This window comes from Culex quinquefasciatus, chromosome 1 (genome assembly GCF_015732765.1).
Source record: "Culex quinquefasciatus strain JHB chromosome 1, VPISU_Cqui_1.0_pri_paternal, whole genome shotgun sequence".
Classification (NCBI taxonomy): Eukaryota; Metazoa; Arthropoda; class Insecta; order Diptera; family Culicidae; genus Culex; species Culex quinquefasciatus.
Window position 1 is genome coordinate 82,475,750 of NC_051861.1, and position 16,141 is coordinate 82,491,890.

General features: G+C 38.9%; 1 protein-coding gene across 1 annotated transcript in view; it reads left to right on the forward strand.

Moving 5' to 3' along the window:
- LOC6052743 overlaps positions 1–16,141 on the forward strand; it is an 85,812-nt gene that overhangs the window by 49,828 nt on the left and 19,843 nt on the right. The window contains 1 exon segment of the mRNA XM_038265632.1: positions 3,498–4,082. Coding sequence (XP_038121560.1) covers positions 3,498–4,082 — 585 coding nt within the window.

Here is a 16,141-nt window from a genome sequence, read left to right on the forward strand (position 1 = left end):
AAAATCACCCTAATCGTGAACCTCCCTAGTTTTTCAACCAAATCAAAAGTTCCCTTCCATTTGCATTAACTCTTCTGAAGACACCAAAGCTCCATAACGTCACCATTTTTCGAAAATCTATTTTCCACTTAATTTTGCGATCTGGACCACTGTGCATTGATAACAGCGATTTCACGTCAAACAGGAAGTCTCCTAAACAAAAAAGCTCCGATTTGGCTCAAATTTCGCATGGCAATTAGGGTGCTCCTATCCGAAATAGGGTGGTCAAACATTGCATTTTTCGTCGATATCACGATAATCAGAGCAATTTTGGCTTGGAGATTTCCTGTTTGAAGTGGAATCGCTGATAACACTTAAACAATAACGAATGGTTGTAGCAAATATACCTTGAATATGCAGAATCAGGGGAAGAAGCAAAAAGAGAGAGGCTAAGAGATCAGTGCCCAAGATATTGAAGAACGATTTTTTTATGGCCAAAAGTGGGCGGCCACGTGCCAATTTTTTCTACAACTAATCTTGTGTTTGAATTTTCCCTTCCATGCCTTTTCGCAAAATTGACGAAAAGGTTTGCACGATGATAACCTGCAACAGAGGTCTACCTATTTATGTTGGAAACAAAGCAAAACAAAAAAGAAGATGCAATGCCCTTTATCGAAACCCTTTGTGAGAAATTTCCGCAACTTTATAAGGCTTTCTAGGCCCAGTGAAAAAATATAATTTAACTCAAAAATGATGAACTTCTCGTCACAGTGTCCTGATGCAAACAATGATCGAGCTCGAGCTGTCACAGCCCTGCGAAGTATGTTGGCTGACATATCGGGCGGTAGGTCAAAAACCAGCTAGAAGTCGCCTGACAAAAACTTTTCTAGAAAGAGATAGGAAACCTGATGCAAACAATCGTCCAGCTGTAATGTAAACATACTTTGAATGTATTGGTAAATTTCCGACTAGAAAGCCTTATTGTACATTCTACTGCTAGCTTTGAATCATCTAGAATAATAACAACAAAACATTGCAAGAAAGAACACAAGCCTTTGCCGGTTACCGCAAAATGCCGGCTTCCACGCACGATCATATGTAATGCAGATCACGAAACTAAACATCGGAGGGCTTGAACCGCACCGTGATGTTTCGTTGATGTTGTTGTTGTTGTTCAGCCGCACTTTAACCATCTACAACTCAACTCCACCATTAGAAGAACTCTTAAAATTTTAGAAAATTTTAGGGTTGGCTGTTTGACTTGTTTTATGTGACTTAAACTAAAAACATATTTTTTTTAAGGGTCAACTTTGACTGTGTTTTTTTTACTAACATTTCCTATATTTTAGGTAAAAAGAAGTAAGCAGTCCCAAGTAACAATTTAAGTTTTATTACTTTCTTAAAGATAGATTCAAGTTATCTTAGCCAAAAATTATCATAAAACCAAACTTTCTCCAGAACAACAATAAATCAGCGTTAAACCTGAGTTAAGAGCAAAGTGGACTATTTTAGGAGGTTATCAAGAGCGTTTATGCGGAGTAATTTAAAACTAAGCAACTTTGACGTTGATTTTTACAATACTCTGCAAATGCTTTTTATTGCTATTCTAAAACTTATTCTCAAGCTTCAAAAATTTATAACATCATAGAAGAGATCTTCAAGACTGTAATAAAGTGAACTTAAACTTATTTGGTCTCGTTGATGATAAAAAAAGATTTGTCGAAGAAAACCCAGTTCTGAATTTTATTTGGTGAAATCCATTTAATCTTTTCGAAAATAATTCACAAATGGCCGATGAACTTAAGCTTACACCGATAATTATATTATAATAACCAAATAAATATAACTGTGACTTTACGCAGCCATTTTTATCGTAAAATTCTTGCCATAAAATTTCACTGATCAATTTTCTTGGATGCCTCAAAAAATATGCATCGAAGGTATGAATCTTTCAAAATTACTCTGATTTGTAATTTTTAATGTAACAATTAATTCTACATCAGCAGAAAAATCAACATGGCTTCCGTTTTTGGGCGTTATTTTTTCATGTTAATATGGCTGATCTCATCAAATCTATTCTCTCTTACTCAAAGCAGTTATTAGAGCTATGTTTCTTGAGAAGCTCTTGTTCAAGATTAAGTAAGAACATGTAGACTGCAGCAAGCTTTAATGCGGTTTTATCGCAGAGCAAAACGCGTAGTAATGCAACCGTAGCGCATGCACATATTTGTTTGCAGGAGGTAGATCCGAAAAAGATTTTGGAAATGCTTTTTGTCGTTGGATTAAAACAATGGTGTTAATTATTTTTCAAATCTCTTTATTTATTCATTGCACGGCCGCGACTTTTGAAGAAAACACTGATCTCGCACTTGAATCTAAATGTAAGGACGGGTACTGGACACGGATTCACCGGCAGGTTGGTGTTTTGCTCGCACCTTATTCGACAGCCTTGACGAGAGCCTTGGCCACTTCAACGGCAATTCAGCCTCGGCGCGTTCCACATCAGTAGAGGCCGACGAAAGTTTGCTCTGGGCGCCGGACAGGAGCTTGCGGCACGCACCGGCATCCAGATCCTCAACCGGGTGGGCTTCTTCGGCCAGCACCTGTCGAAAAAAAAAATCACAGGGAAAAAATTGAAATAACGAACATTTTTAGTCACCGTAATCAACACGAAACCAATAAAAACACTAGCACTCCGCGGGACATTTTTCTCCATTCTCGAAACGCCTAATTCTGGTCCGGATGCGTCGTGCCGATTTTGCGTTTCGGAGAGGTCACTAAACTGACTGACTGTACGAATATTCAGAGATTTGACAGATCAAGTTCAAAGACTCTTGAATTATGCTTTCATTAAACGGAGAAGTTTTAGTTCAGTTTTAAGGCAGTATTGGCAATGTAAAATGGTCTTAAAATAACCTCTCTGGGATAACTTCAAGTCAAACAACGAAGAGTGACATAAAACTATGTGTCATGCTTCTAAAGTGCTCTTGAAGATACTTTTAAGAGATTTCTATCGTAAATCTTGAAAGTTTTGTTCAATATCATCAACACCGAGTAGCAAATTTTAAATCTTTTATAAAACCTGCTAAAAGTAGAAGCATTTTGCTTGTTACTTGGGAGTAATTTTTGTAGTGTCCCAAACTATGCCTCTATGCATTTTTTTACAATTTAAATGATACTGGTGCCATTCTAAAGCAGAAAATTTGAAAACAAGCAAACAATTCAAAAGTTACTATAAAAACATGAAAAATTAGATAGGTAAAAGAGGTGGTAGAATAGGCTAAATACTACCAAAAGAAAAATAATCATATGAATATGAAAAAGTTTGATAACGAACTCAGCCAATAATGATTTCTGGATAGGGTGTAACGATCACGGTTGGAGAAGTTGCTCACATGTTCAAATCTTTAAAACCTGCTGCTGGCGGTCAGACACAGTACGCAGCCAGTTTGGAACACTGACAGGCGCTTGCTGATCATCGAGTTGAATTCGAGCGCGCGAAACTTCGCCGTGATCAGTCCCATTCGGATCGTGGCCCGGAACGGACGCGCGATCGACACTTCTGGACAGCCCCTGGAAGTCGGTGGAGTCACTCACTGGTTGTGAAGAGTCCTTACGGGTGTTTGGAAGATATTTTTGCTGGACAGTCGCGATACGTTTGAAGTGTTCGAGGTCAGGGAGCAAACAGTCGAAGATTGTGAAAATGAAAGTGCCACTGGTGGTTCTGATTTTGGCGGGTCTTTTGACGGTTGGGGTTAGCGGCAGTGAAGTGTTTGAGTCGGAGGTTGATCATGCCAGTAGTAACGACCATCCCCAGTCGATCGGTCGGAACAGGATTCTGCCCGAGCTGGCCAAGAATCCTGCGGCCGGGAGTGAAACCGGTAGTGACAAGGATATAATTCCACTGATAGACCAGGAAGATCAGGAGGACCAAAAAGAGGGACAACTGTTTGCCGGAGATCGGGGACAGTTTAGTGTGGTGGACCGGGTGTTGCTGGCGCTGCTGCGGGACGCCCTGGGATCGCTGGAAGGGTCGCGATGTCGGCGGGACATGAACTGGACGCTGGACGCGATCGAGCGGAAGGAGCCGTGGGCGGTGGCGAGTATGTTCGTGATATTTATAGGACTTCGAGCAATTTTCTTAATTTTTCTTTTTTCGATTTCTGCATCTTACTATGATAAGATGTGTTTGCTGAAGATTGTCTAAGGCCGTTGCAAACATGTGTCAAAGTTTATTTTTCATTACATTTTTTAACGCAAACCCTTTAAAAACAAAAAAACATGTTTACAGGATCTTTAAAAAAACTTCAGAACCGAGGGGGATGTCATAAAGCTAACCGAGCGATAAAGCTTGCTTCAAACCTTTGCAGCGTCACTTTCACCTTCCGCTTTAACTTGCTTTAACCGCGTTAACCGCGATAACTTGCTTTTGGCTTGCCTTTCTGCGTTCAGATCACACTGCTCGATTTTGACAGCGAGAACTGTCAAGAGCAAATGACAGTTCTCGTTGTCAAATCAGTCGAGCAGTTTGTTTTGCTAGATTTTTCTCCGTCACCGGACGGATGGTGGTAAAAACGGTGGCGCTCTAGGAGGAAACAAGATTCTCGCCGCGTTGTGCTGATGCAACTTCCGAACGGAACATTAATGAAAACGGGCGTGTTCCGGGGCCGTCGTTGGCTGCGAAGAGCCTGCTAACGGAGCTGTACCACGATGAACCTGCGGAGGGCAACACCGGTGGGGACAGATCAGCCGTCGGAACCGTTTCCTGCGCCTTCGAAGGGTTCCTGTTCCAGCGATTCGAGACGGGTCGGTCTTTCGTCGATTTCATGGTGGAGGAATCGAAAGGTCGCGCGACACTCTGAAGGACCAGAAGATTGGAAACCTGGAAGTGGCCATTAAGATCCTTGAGCTGGCTAGTGAGAATCAGGGCGAAGCGTTCGAACATCGGCATGATTGATGCGACTGGCTGTGGACAACAACGCTGCATACAGGCAACGCGGCAAGCTTGGAGGACAGCATCGACTGCAGACGGCACAGGCTCCCATTGTTCCGGAGACCGTCGCAGTTGCGCCCAACAGCGGCGGTGGATCCCGCTTGAGCTTTTGGTCAAGGACTCGGCCACGCTGTTTAACATGCCGGACGGCCGACAAGGGTAAAACGAAGATCTACCTGTACAACCTGAAGTGCTGATGAAGACGTGTGGGTGTGGGTGCTCATATTCAGCCCAGATGTTAGTTATATATTACCGAACAACCCCTAAAAATTTCATGTGGATCTGATATTATAATCGCCTTAATTATTGTATTAATGCATAAATAAATTAAGCTAAAGTAAAATAAACAGTATCAACAGAAAAAACAGGATTTTATTCAATTATGTGTACAAAATCATACCGAACTAAGGAGAGAGTGAGTGGTTCAGGTGCGGGGGAATCAGGTGAGCTTTGCGCCAGTGGGTCATCTTCTTGCGCATCAGGATGAACCAATCGTAACCGGTCAATTCACTGCACGGAACGGTTTCTTCGATTGGCGACAAGGAGGGCAGGAAAGGTCCAGCATGGAGATGCTGCTCTGGTGAACAACGCCATCATTCGCTGTTGATCTTCCACGGAATGCCGCCCAGCTGGTTAGTGTGTCCTTGGCGGCCGACGCACTCTCTGATGCAGCGAGAATATATCTAGTGTTCTGTTCTGGCTCAGTGTTCAACAACAACAAACGTCTAAAAATATTTTAAAAACTGTATGCACTTTCGATCGAAATGCTTGTTCAGATGAACAGGCTTACCATTTACTTTCCACACCGCATACCACGTCGGCTCTTCCCAGATAAGTTTGCTTAGCTTTTCCAGATTCTCGTCAGCGGCCGACAGAAGCACCTTAAATTTAGATTCTCCAGCTGCAGCGCCGGACTGTTTTGCTGCGAGTCGCATTAAATGCCAATGCCTAGCAGGATGTCGATTGAGCTGACACCGGAATGTTCGATAGAATCTACCAACAAATTAAAAAATAAAACTTAAACTCGCCGGATAAAAACTTACCCATGAACTTTTCCTCCTCGAATACCACCGAAATCTCCTCCAAATTCCTCCGCTTACCACTTTGGGGCGAAGTTTCTGTTGGGCAGCAACTTGCCTCCTTGCGAGATATTCCGGCACCGTGTCCTGCAGATGCTGGAACGGGCGATCACATCGATGCAAATTCGAACAGATCGCAACGACCGAGACGAGCCTGGTCCTGGTTATCACCTTGTCCTTCATCTTCTCCTCTCGGTGACCTCCAGCTCAGCAATCTTCACCATCGAGTCCTTGATCTTGTCCGTGTCCATCGGCGTGTTGGCGATCAAGATCTTTGCGTTCACGATGCATTTCGGCTTGGGCACAACGGTCTTCTTGTCCAACAGGAAACCCTTGTCCAGGAACGAATCCTCCAAGCAACAGCCGGCAAATAGTTTTGGCGCCTGCTTGGCCGCACTCGTTTGAGGGGGAAATTTTGCTCCAGCAACTTTTCCGCCTTCCAGCATTGCAGCAACTCTGACACCAACACCGTCACGGAAGTCATTCCATCGCCAACCTCGTCGTCCTGAAAGGCGTTTACGCCGACCGCCTTCAAAATCGAGCCCGTCGTTGGTGACCTCAACCTGCCGGCGCTACGGCCGTGCGCAATCAGAATCTTGTCCATTCCCTCCGGGCCGAGGTGTTTTACCAGATTGCCGATCGCGATGGCCCCTTACAAACGAGGACAGCCGGGCGATCACCTCGGAGCAAACTTTTCCGGTCAAACACAAAATCGTATTTTTGCTTTGTTTTTTTCATTCTGTCAAAACTGCTTGAAACCAAAACAAATACCGAGTTGCCAAACATGACCAAAACTGCTCGACGGCAAGGTTGCAAGATAGATTTCTGGTTCAAAAGTCGAGCAGACGCTGGTCGCTTTAACTCGCTTTAACGCGCGTTAACTTGCGATAACTTCGCTTTAGGGTGGTCCTCGTCGAAAACTCGGCACGATGAGTAGCGTTGATGCTTTTCGAGCTGTTTTGTGCGTTTTAGTGTGTTAAGGAGTGACGTCCCCTGTTCAGAACTGTAGTTATGTATAAAGCAGTTTGTGATACTTTTTGCTTCAAAATTTGGTGTTAGGCTTGTTATTTGAAATTTGTCCCGTGGACGTAATGATTTCTTTTTAAATTTATTTCCTCTGAATCCAAATAATTATCTAGCAGTGCCTGGCACTTTACAGAAAAGTGGTTTGAATTTGTTTTTTTTTAAATAGCAAAGCGGAAACTTTTCTGATAAGACAACTTTGTAAGGTTCGAATGAGTTGTAGCAATAAAATAATATTTTTTAGACAAGTATGATTTTACAAAAGCAAGCCTTACACGACAAACTTCGTCTTATCTTTTTGTTTCTTGACGTAGGGTAGGGTAGTCATCAATGACACTTTTGGTTTTCAACTTTCAACGATTTTTCTATTTATTTCATCAGCATATTTGAATGAGCTTAATTGCATTATCTTTCTTTAATGTGTTCTATCATTGACCAAAATATGAGATCGATCCGACATCTACAGCCAGAGTTATTCAACTGTCTCATTGGGACACTTGGCAAACAATGAGACAGCTGGGAAACAATGAGACACTCTACGAAAATCAACATTTTTCTAGCAAAACATCATGTTTTTGTATTGTTCCATTGCAGGTGACTTGCCTTGAACATTTTAGAGCAATTTTATACATGAAACTTTTTATAACAAAAGTTACACTAAAAAGTATTTAAATTTTGTAAAATCCATATATTTATACCAAATAACTTAGTATTTTGGGTTAAATGAAGTTTAAACTCTATAAATATGCCAAAATCACTTTAATTCATGTTTTGAAAGATTTCCATCGATTTTGAAAAGTTTATTGAAGAAAAATAGTGTCTCATTGTTACCCATGGCTGAAATGAGTGGGGAACAATGAGACAGTCCTGGATTCTGGGTGTATTCTAAATTTTGGCCATCTAATGAAAGGACATTGTAGCCCAATGTCCCTATGGAACGTCGAAAGACATTTGAAGAAATATTAGTTTTGGTGTAAATGGCAGCCTACGAGCGAAAAAGTTTGTTTTGTCCATGATTTACTTTTACACCCCAGAATCAAACATTTATGAGTTACGTTTCAAGCGTCCATAACCAAAGCCACTTATATGGCAGACTTGTATCCAGTAGACACACCTTTCCCCCAAATATGAGCCTGATTGGTTGAAACTACGACTTATGAGAGCCATTTTATCATTGTTCCCGTGTCTCATTGATGACTACTCTACCCTATACCTAGCTTGTTTGATGGTACAGCCTCTTGTGATCAAAATTTGAGTTTACGTAAATGTTCCCATTCTCGTTCCAACGTTCCGTGTTCAACTGATTCGCATTCGAACAAAACCATCGAATTTTTTTATATAAATTATAGATAGAAGATATGTTAAAGATATGTTAATGCTGCTGAAGCATTTTTAAAGGAATGTTTGATTAATCTCCTTTTTTTGTTCATCAAATCCATACAAAACCTTTGTTATAATATCTCGGACTGACTTCAGAAATGACAAATATGATATTTTACAAAAAAAACAATGTTTTAGTATTGCTGTGGATGATTTACTTTTAATTTTTTTCAGCATCCCTTAATCTGTTGTATCAAATCCATACAAAATCTTGTTATAATATCTCAGGAGTGACTGGACTGGACTGGAAATGTACTTAAATTTGGGAGAATACTCTGGAAACAGGATTGTCTATGTGAAATGTTTGTTTCTGGCTTTAGTTTAGCGCCCGAGTATGTGGTCAACTATAAATTGAAAACAGTGTCGAAAAGTTATGCTTTACGATTCAAGTGCTGTTATTTTTAACCCATTGCCAGAGTCGCGTACGTGTACTTCGCACTTTGTAAGGACAATTGAAAGAAGCACCAAAACACGCGACTTCCGAGCGAAATGTTTATTGCCATCTTGTAATATTTTTTGCACGGCCTTTTTTCAAAGATTTAGTCAGTCTCTGGTTTTAAAACGGTTTGTTTTACCCTTGTTTCCAAGCGGAATCCATCTCAGTTATGTCTTTTCAGCATATATTTTGCCAAAATTTGCATAATTTTCGCAGCTACTCACTTTTGAAGCTAGCGCACTCCTAAAGTTAACCTTACAACCAGTGAAAGTCATCGGGAGGAAAAAGGGAGAGTCCGCACACCTCGACCATCGCCGCCGAAGGTTTTCGCACCTTGTCACACTGTTTATGTCCGCCGAGTCAAACAAGGCGGACTGCATTGAATTAATTAACAAAGATTAAACCCGGCGCGCAACGACCACTGACCCATTGATGTGATTATTTTCTACAGAAACCCTGGGCGGTGAGAAATTTGCAATGTGACGTAACGGTTGAACTTGAACTTTGGGAGTTACTTATGTGCGAACTTAGGGGCAAACGGCTGTATTTTTAGTTGTATTTGTAATTTGTGGCACTTCCGGAAACTTTGCCCGAAATTTGCAACTTTTGTTTAGTGAATTTAGTGTGTACAGACTTCGCAGCCTCTGAAAGCCTTCCAGCGTCCAAGATCACTAGATCGGCGCCTCCTCCGAGCTACTAATGGAACAAAATCGCGACTCTTGGCAGCGACGTCTGCTGGTTTGCCTTACGGACGCAGTTCGCCGCCTCCTCTATTAGTAGTTAGTATACGTTTTAAATGCCTTCTAATGTTGGCATGCTGGGGCTAATAATAATGGGAGTGACAGGTTCTGAGTAGGGTTGCAAATGTTGATTAAAAGATTGATCATGTGCTTTGAGGATTTAAATTAAAAAACCTGGGTAGATTAGGTGTGATGTTAAACGTAGAAAGTCTGAAACTGGTAACGTGAAATGACACATTAGTTCATGTCTGATTGTTCGGAATAATATTATCGTTTTGATGAGTTCTTATTACACATTGTTTACTGTACACTAACCACTTTTCGCAGAACTTTTCCCAAATGTCACACAAACAAAGCAATTGAACAATATTGTATATACACACATGGTTAGCACTGCGTTTAATTTACTTAACATTTAGTGTAGCTTTCTCAGACACAGCGACAAAGAAATCGCAGCCTCGCGTCATCTCTGGGTAAATACGTCACATTGTCAATAGGTGGGAATGGGCTTCGGAACAGACGGGACGTGGGGAATTGTCAAACAGTTCGCGGTAGAATTGTGTTGTTGAGTTCTAGGGTATTTTAACCAATAGTGTACACCCTAGTAGAGCCGACGAGCATTTTTCGCAAGTTATCACTATTTTAAGCACTATTTCATAACGAACTGTACAGAACCATGAAATCTGAAGTCTTTTGAATAAATCTGACTATTTTTTCATCTTTTATGCAGAAAATTAGCAATTGAAAATAAAGTTTTTTTGCTGGACGCAACTTATTTTTTTGGTTTAGTTCTTTTCAAATGGAATTAATTAATGATAAAAGAATGTTTGATGTTAATTTTTCCATATCAATTAGTTATAAGTTCACCAAAACAAAACAATTGATTTGTTTACAGTTGCTGATAAAACCACTTTCATTTTCAAGAAATGTTTTGTTATTGTTTTATTTTTATAAAATACTACAATCATTTTTCCCTGGGCTTTGTCATAATGAGTGTCATAGGTTTGATGCTTGTTTGGCAAAGAGTATGATTTGATTCGATGTGGAATTAAAATCGAAGTGTTCAGTATATTGCTGAAGCTTCCATTTTTACACATGGACACCACTTCATGCTGCGAGAACCCACTTTGGCGTAGTCTCAGGGCTTAATCGATGGCCGGTAAGCTGTCATCGAGACAAGGAGGTTCTCTGATAGTGGAAATATCACATTTGTACAATGAACCGCTACATATGTGATTTTTCCCTATCTTAATGTGGGTGTCAGGTTAGGATGTGGGTTTAAAAAAATAGTGTTGGTTGAATTTTGGATTTTAACTACAAATATCAACTTTTTATACTTTGCCTTTAGTTATTTAGGGACAAAATTAGTAACAGTGAATTTAGTAATTCTATCAGAATCGGTGATTTTCATTCAAGTAGCATAAAAACGATTCTAATTTGTCAACATTTTCATAGAGTCTCGATCAATCAATAGTGAAATGATATCGGACTAAATTCGTTGATCTGTTGAACTAACGGTTGTCGGATTATGATTGTATCGACCATTGTTGCGAATCGAGGATCTACTGGAATTCTGACGAACAAATGGTCGTCTCTTTTTCAATTCACGAGTTGTAAAATATTAACTGTTTTTTTATTTTTTTTTTAAAAAGAAGCCAGACAGGTTTAAAAGAAACGTTTTTTGGTTAATAATTAAAATGTCGGGGATTTGAGATAAGAGTAGCTTTCGGATAGGTTGCTTTAAATCTTGTATTCAATTCAAGTTAGGTAGTTATCCGCAAATGAATATTTGGACTTATATGAATAATTGAACATTTTGGACTTATGAATAACACACAATTGTGCATTTATTCTAGAGTCAGATCCATACAGCGTCAGTGTTTATTTGGTCGAAGTGTACTAATTCATTGGCAGATCTGGTTCTAGTTGTAATGTACGACAAGACTACTGACGGACGTGACAGGACGAGGGCCCAGTTTAGAGGTTTCGACATCAACGATGTGCGGCTGGATCACCCTCCCAAAAAAAAAAAAAAAAAATAAAATACTACAATCATTTTTATCTCAGTTATGATGTTTGAGTTAAGTACAATGAAATATAGTTTTGATTCATTGTAAATTCATACGGTTTCAGCAACTTTGGTACTATTATCACAGAAATAGTTATTTTTATACTTATGTTTGAAAAAATATGCAATCAATTTGATCAAAATAAGCATTTATTGTAAGGTAAAGAAAACCATTGCTCGAATACATTTTTTTCATTTGTGTAGGTTAGATTAATAGGGTCCACTTTTGGAATAGTTATGATTTTCGTTGCTCTATATTGAACCCTTTAATTTTGCTCGAAATTGAGCAGTTCCTGGTTCCTGAATGATAATAATCACTCAAACAATCACCAATTTTGGATAAAATAACAATTAAGTGTCAGACAACATTGTTTTTAATGATGATGATGATGACACGCTTGAAATTGTGATTTTATAGAATTTTTCATCAAAACGCATTCAGAGGATCCACTACAGGAAAGGGGTCCACTAATGGATAACATTCTCTAACTGCAACAGTCAACAAAGTATCATGACATTCAAAAAGTTAGTACCGTAATCTGGGGTGAATCGGGACTACAGTCTGAATAGGGACAGCAGTGTTTAGAGCACTTAAAGCTTTTAAATTTGGAAATGGATGGACACATTTTGTTGGTTTGAGTCTGTTCTAACCGAAACCAACCAGAAAAATCAAAATATTGTGCTCCAACATGGTTAAAACTGCTGTCCCAATTCGCCCCATGTGTCCCGATTGACCCCAGTTTACGGTACTTTTTGAAATTCGTAACCTTCCAGTTGTAATGAATTTGCCTAGTGTTTTTTCTCAGCTTGCAGCTTGGCAATTTTTAGTACCGGACCAAAGATAGCGAGTTGTTGGCTGCAGATTTAAACAAACCAAATTGAGATTTTCACTTTGAATAAATTTACCACTTATATGCTGAAGTGATTGAAGTCATTTATAAATAAATGACTGGCTGTACTGTTACGACACTCAATGGATGATTTGCCGGAATGTGTCAATTAATCAACCTCATTATTCACAGACCGGTTACGTACAGGGCTATCGAGAAATTAAATGTGAGAATGTGTGCAACATGGAGTTAAAGTTTCTGTGAAGTTAATGTGAAGATTACCATGGCACTTTGAAAAGTTCAACTCCATATTGCACGCACACACTCTCACTTTTAATTTCTCGATAAGATTAATCTATAACTTATAGACTTTAAGTAAGTAGGACAGTTTTCTACACTGTTTATAGGCATCAAACAAAAATATGTTGTTTAATTATCATTCAATCTAACTATTTAATTGTTTGACCTTGTCAAAGATAACTCTCAAAGTATGTTTACAAATAATTGTTTCTCACATCTTGAGGTTTCTTTTGCAATTCATCTCTAGAATATTCGATAAACTCAAGTGGAGCGCTCTCAAAAGTAAAGGAAAACAAAACGAAATATTGAGTTCCAATTCCGCGAAAGGTATCAAATCATAATTGAAGGTATACGACGAATTTGGTGCCAATCTGACTTTAATAATACTTGAAATTTTGCCGAGTCATGCATAGTTGCAGATTTAGTTTACCCAGAAAGTTTGGCTGGTTCATTCGGAATATTTTTTTTTGATCGGCAGAAAAGAACCAAATCGTGAAGAAGGTACAAATGATACGTCCGATTCAGTCACTTGAAATTTGATAACTTCGCTTTTGTTGTGTTGGTCTGTAGTACTTCAAGTGAGAGCAGCTAACATGATATGGTAATTGATTTTTTTTATCTTTCCCAGAACATTCGATATTAATAATAGAAAAGAACATTTATTTCAAAACGTAACATAGTCCACATATGATGGTTTGAGTCATCTTCGCATTTATACACTAAACCCCCGGTGGTTGGTCACTTTTTCGTTTTACACTTTTTTAGTTTGTACCCCGTTGGTTTGGGCAAAGTCAAATTAAAAAGTGACGAACTGTCACTTTTTACACTGCGCTTACGAACACTATCAAAACAAACGTTGGGTAGTGTGTGTAAAGGGGTGTATAAACTAAAAGTGATCCCGTTCGTTTGACAAAATTTGGTGTCAAACCAGCGGGGTTTGAGTGTATAGGGTCTAAATTATATCTTTGCTTCAATTTTTATGAATTTCACTTCTTAACTGTAAACTTCATGCTGGTTCAGTGAGTGATTTGTGAAACTCTTTTGAAATCCTCCATCGTTGCTGCTGATCTCTGCTAAAGATTCTACCATTTTGTCCCGTAATTAAAGCCTTATCTAACATGATCCATCCCACTAAACGTGACGTAAGACGATCACCTTAATTGATGATCATCTTTCAGCTTCGATCAGAACGAAAACGACCACATTTTTTTCAACCAACATTTTTTTTCTTTCTTTACTATTCACTTACGTATTCAACAACCGGTGCAAGTTCGCCTGGTTTAACGTTACACGGTGTCAACTGGGGGGGGGAGATCGCTTTGAAAAAGTTAATTAATTCATATATGTGCGACTTGATTACCTCGCGAGGCCCCGGTAATTTCACGATGCTATCATTATTACGTGCGCACAGATGACCAGCTGGGATATGGTTCTAAACAGCTTGAATGATTAACCTGCTGAGCTTTTACAACTAGTGGAAAACGATTTGACTTGCATTTTTTTTAACGATTTCTTCTAATTAGTTTCCCAAATCAAGCTACAAATGAAATTAAACTATTTTGAATTAATTTATCATTTTTATTTTATATTTTAAGATAAAATAGACATGTAATCTAGCGTGTAGTTCTATAAACAACTATAGTTGATAAAATAACTCTTCAAATTGACGAGCAAACAGCGCCTTTTTTGTTCGTTCTTATGGTTTTAATATAATAAAACTTCCTCAAAAATAACAACAAGCTTGGCTTCTGTCCTCTGATTGGAATTCATAATGCATCGAGGAAGGGGCATGTCAAAATTGCCAAATATTTTGGTTCATTCGTTAAAGCAGTATGCCACGACATAGCTCGAAAGCGCAGACCTACTGCGACGACGCGCCTTTTACTCATGTAAAAGAGGATATTCTTAGAACGTCTGCAAAGTCAACATTGCAAAATGTCATAACAATCTTCCTGTAGCAACGATATACGTTGTCAATAGTTGGATATGTTCTCCGTTTAGTTCCATTGTCTTCTATGGACACATTTTGAGCGAAAAATGTTGCTCTCTTTTTAATTATTTTCCTTGTCCTATTGGCTTTTTTAAACTAAAAAACAGAGTAAAAAAATGTAATATTTAATTTATTTACAATTTATTTAAAATTTACAGAATATTTAATTTATTGTAAAAGCGACCACAACCAGAAAATAAACTTTTGAAACAAAGCTAAGTGTAATCTAATCTAATCGAGCAAAAGCGCAGCCAGTTCGAAGAAAGAATCCTGGAAGAAATAGAGGATAGATTACGCCCCAAGTACTTTTAGTTCAATATAAATAATTGCAGTACACTCGAGAAACCCCGAAAATGTTATAGCGGCCAGGCCTACTGCGTCGCATCAACTGTAGAGACAGATTCTGTGAACGGATCACATTTCACAGAATCAACAGGAAAGGAGGATGCGTGGACATACCGTTTACCAACGCTCTGGATTTGAAACAAAACTAAGTGTGATAAGTTAAACTCCTTCAATAGTTCTCTTTCAAATGAATTTTCACCATAAAAATTAGTTAAAAATTGTATTTTGTGCAGCAGGTGGTAAAATAAAAAAATTTTAGTTAGAGTCGAATTTAAAAATACCATATTTATGATAATTATTAAAAAAATCAACATTTTTTGTGGTCGCCTGAGGCGCCATCGCCATCTAAGGTCGCCTAAGGCGCCATGCTTCATTGTTATGTACAATAGTATCAGCTTTTTAAACTTATCTTCAGTATCAGCAATATAACTTCATTTTATGAATGTTGGCTTAACTCAGAAAATTTTATCTGAACTAAACAAAACGAATCGAGTGTGTGCCAAGACGTTACAACTGCGACGTTTTGCTTCAACAATTGACTCGACTCGATTTATACGTCTTTGGCATTTCAATCGAGTGGCGTACAAATCACCAAATCAAACCGTTTAGCCGCTCACTTGTGATGAGTTCGCCGCCTGATTTGGCATTCACCGGTTGTCTCCCACGGCACCACCCGCGGGGAGAATTTGTTTGACCGATCATCCACGCGGCTGCGCAGTTTTTGTACCATATCAGGCTTAGTTTTTGAAATTTGATTGAACTGTTAAGTTTGAAGTTAATTGCTTGTCAACGCATAAATTGAAGAATTTAAGTGTTTTTTTTACCATTTTTAAATTCTAGTAAGCTTTTCTGGTTTTGTTAATGAACTTATTTCAGACTATTCGTGATATCCATGATTAATCAAATATCTTCTGTTTAGTAATACAGCAAAAATCCGATGGTAAAATCACATGCAAAAGCATGCACATCACCTTGTGA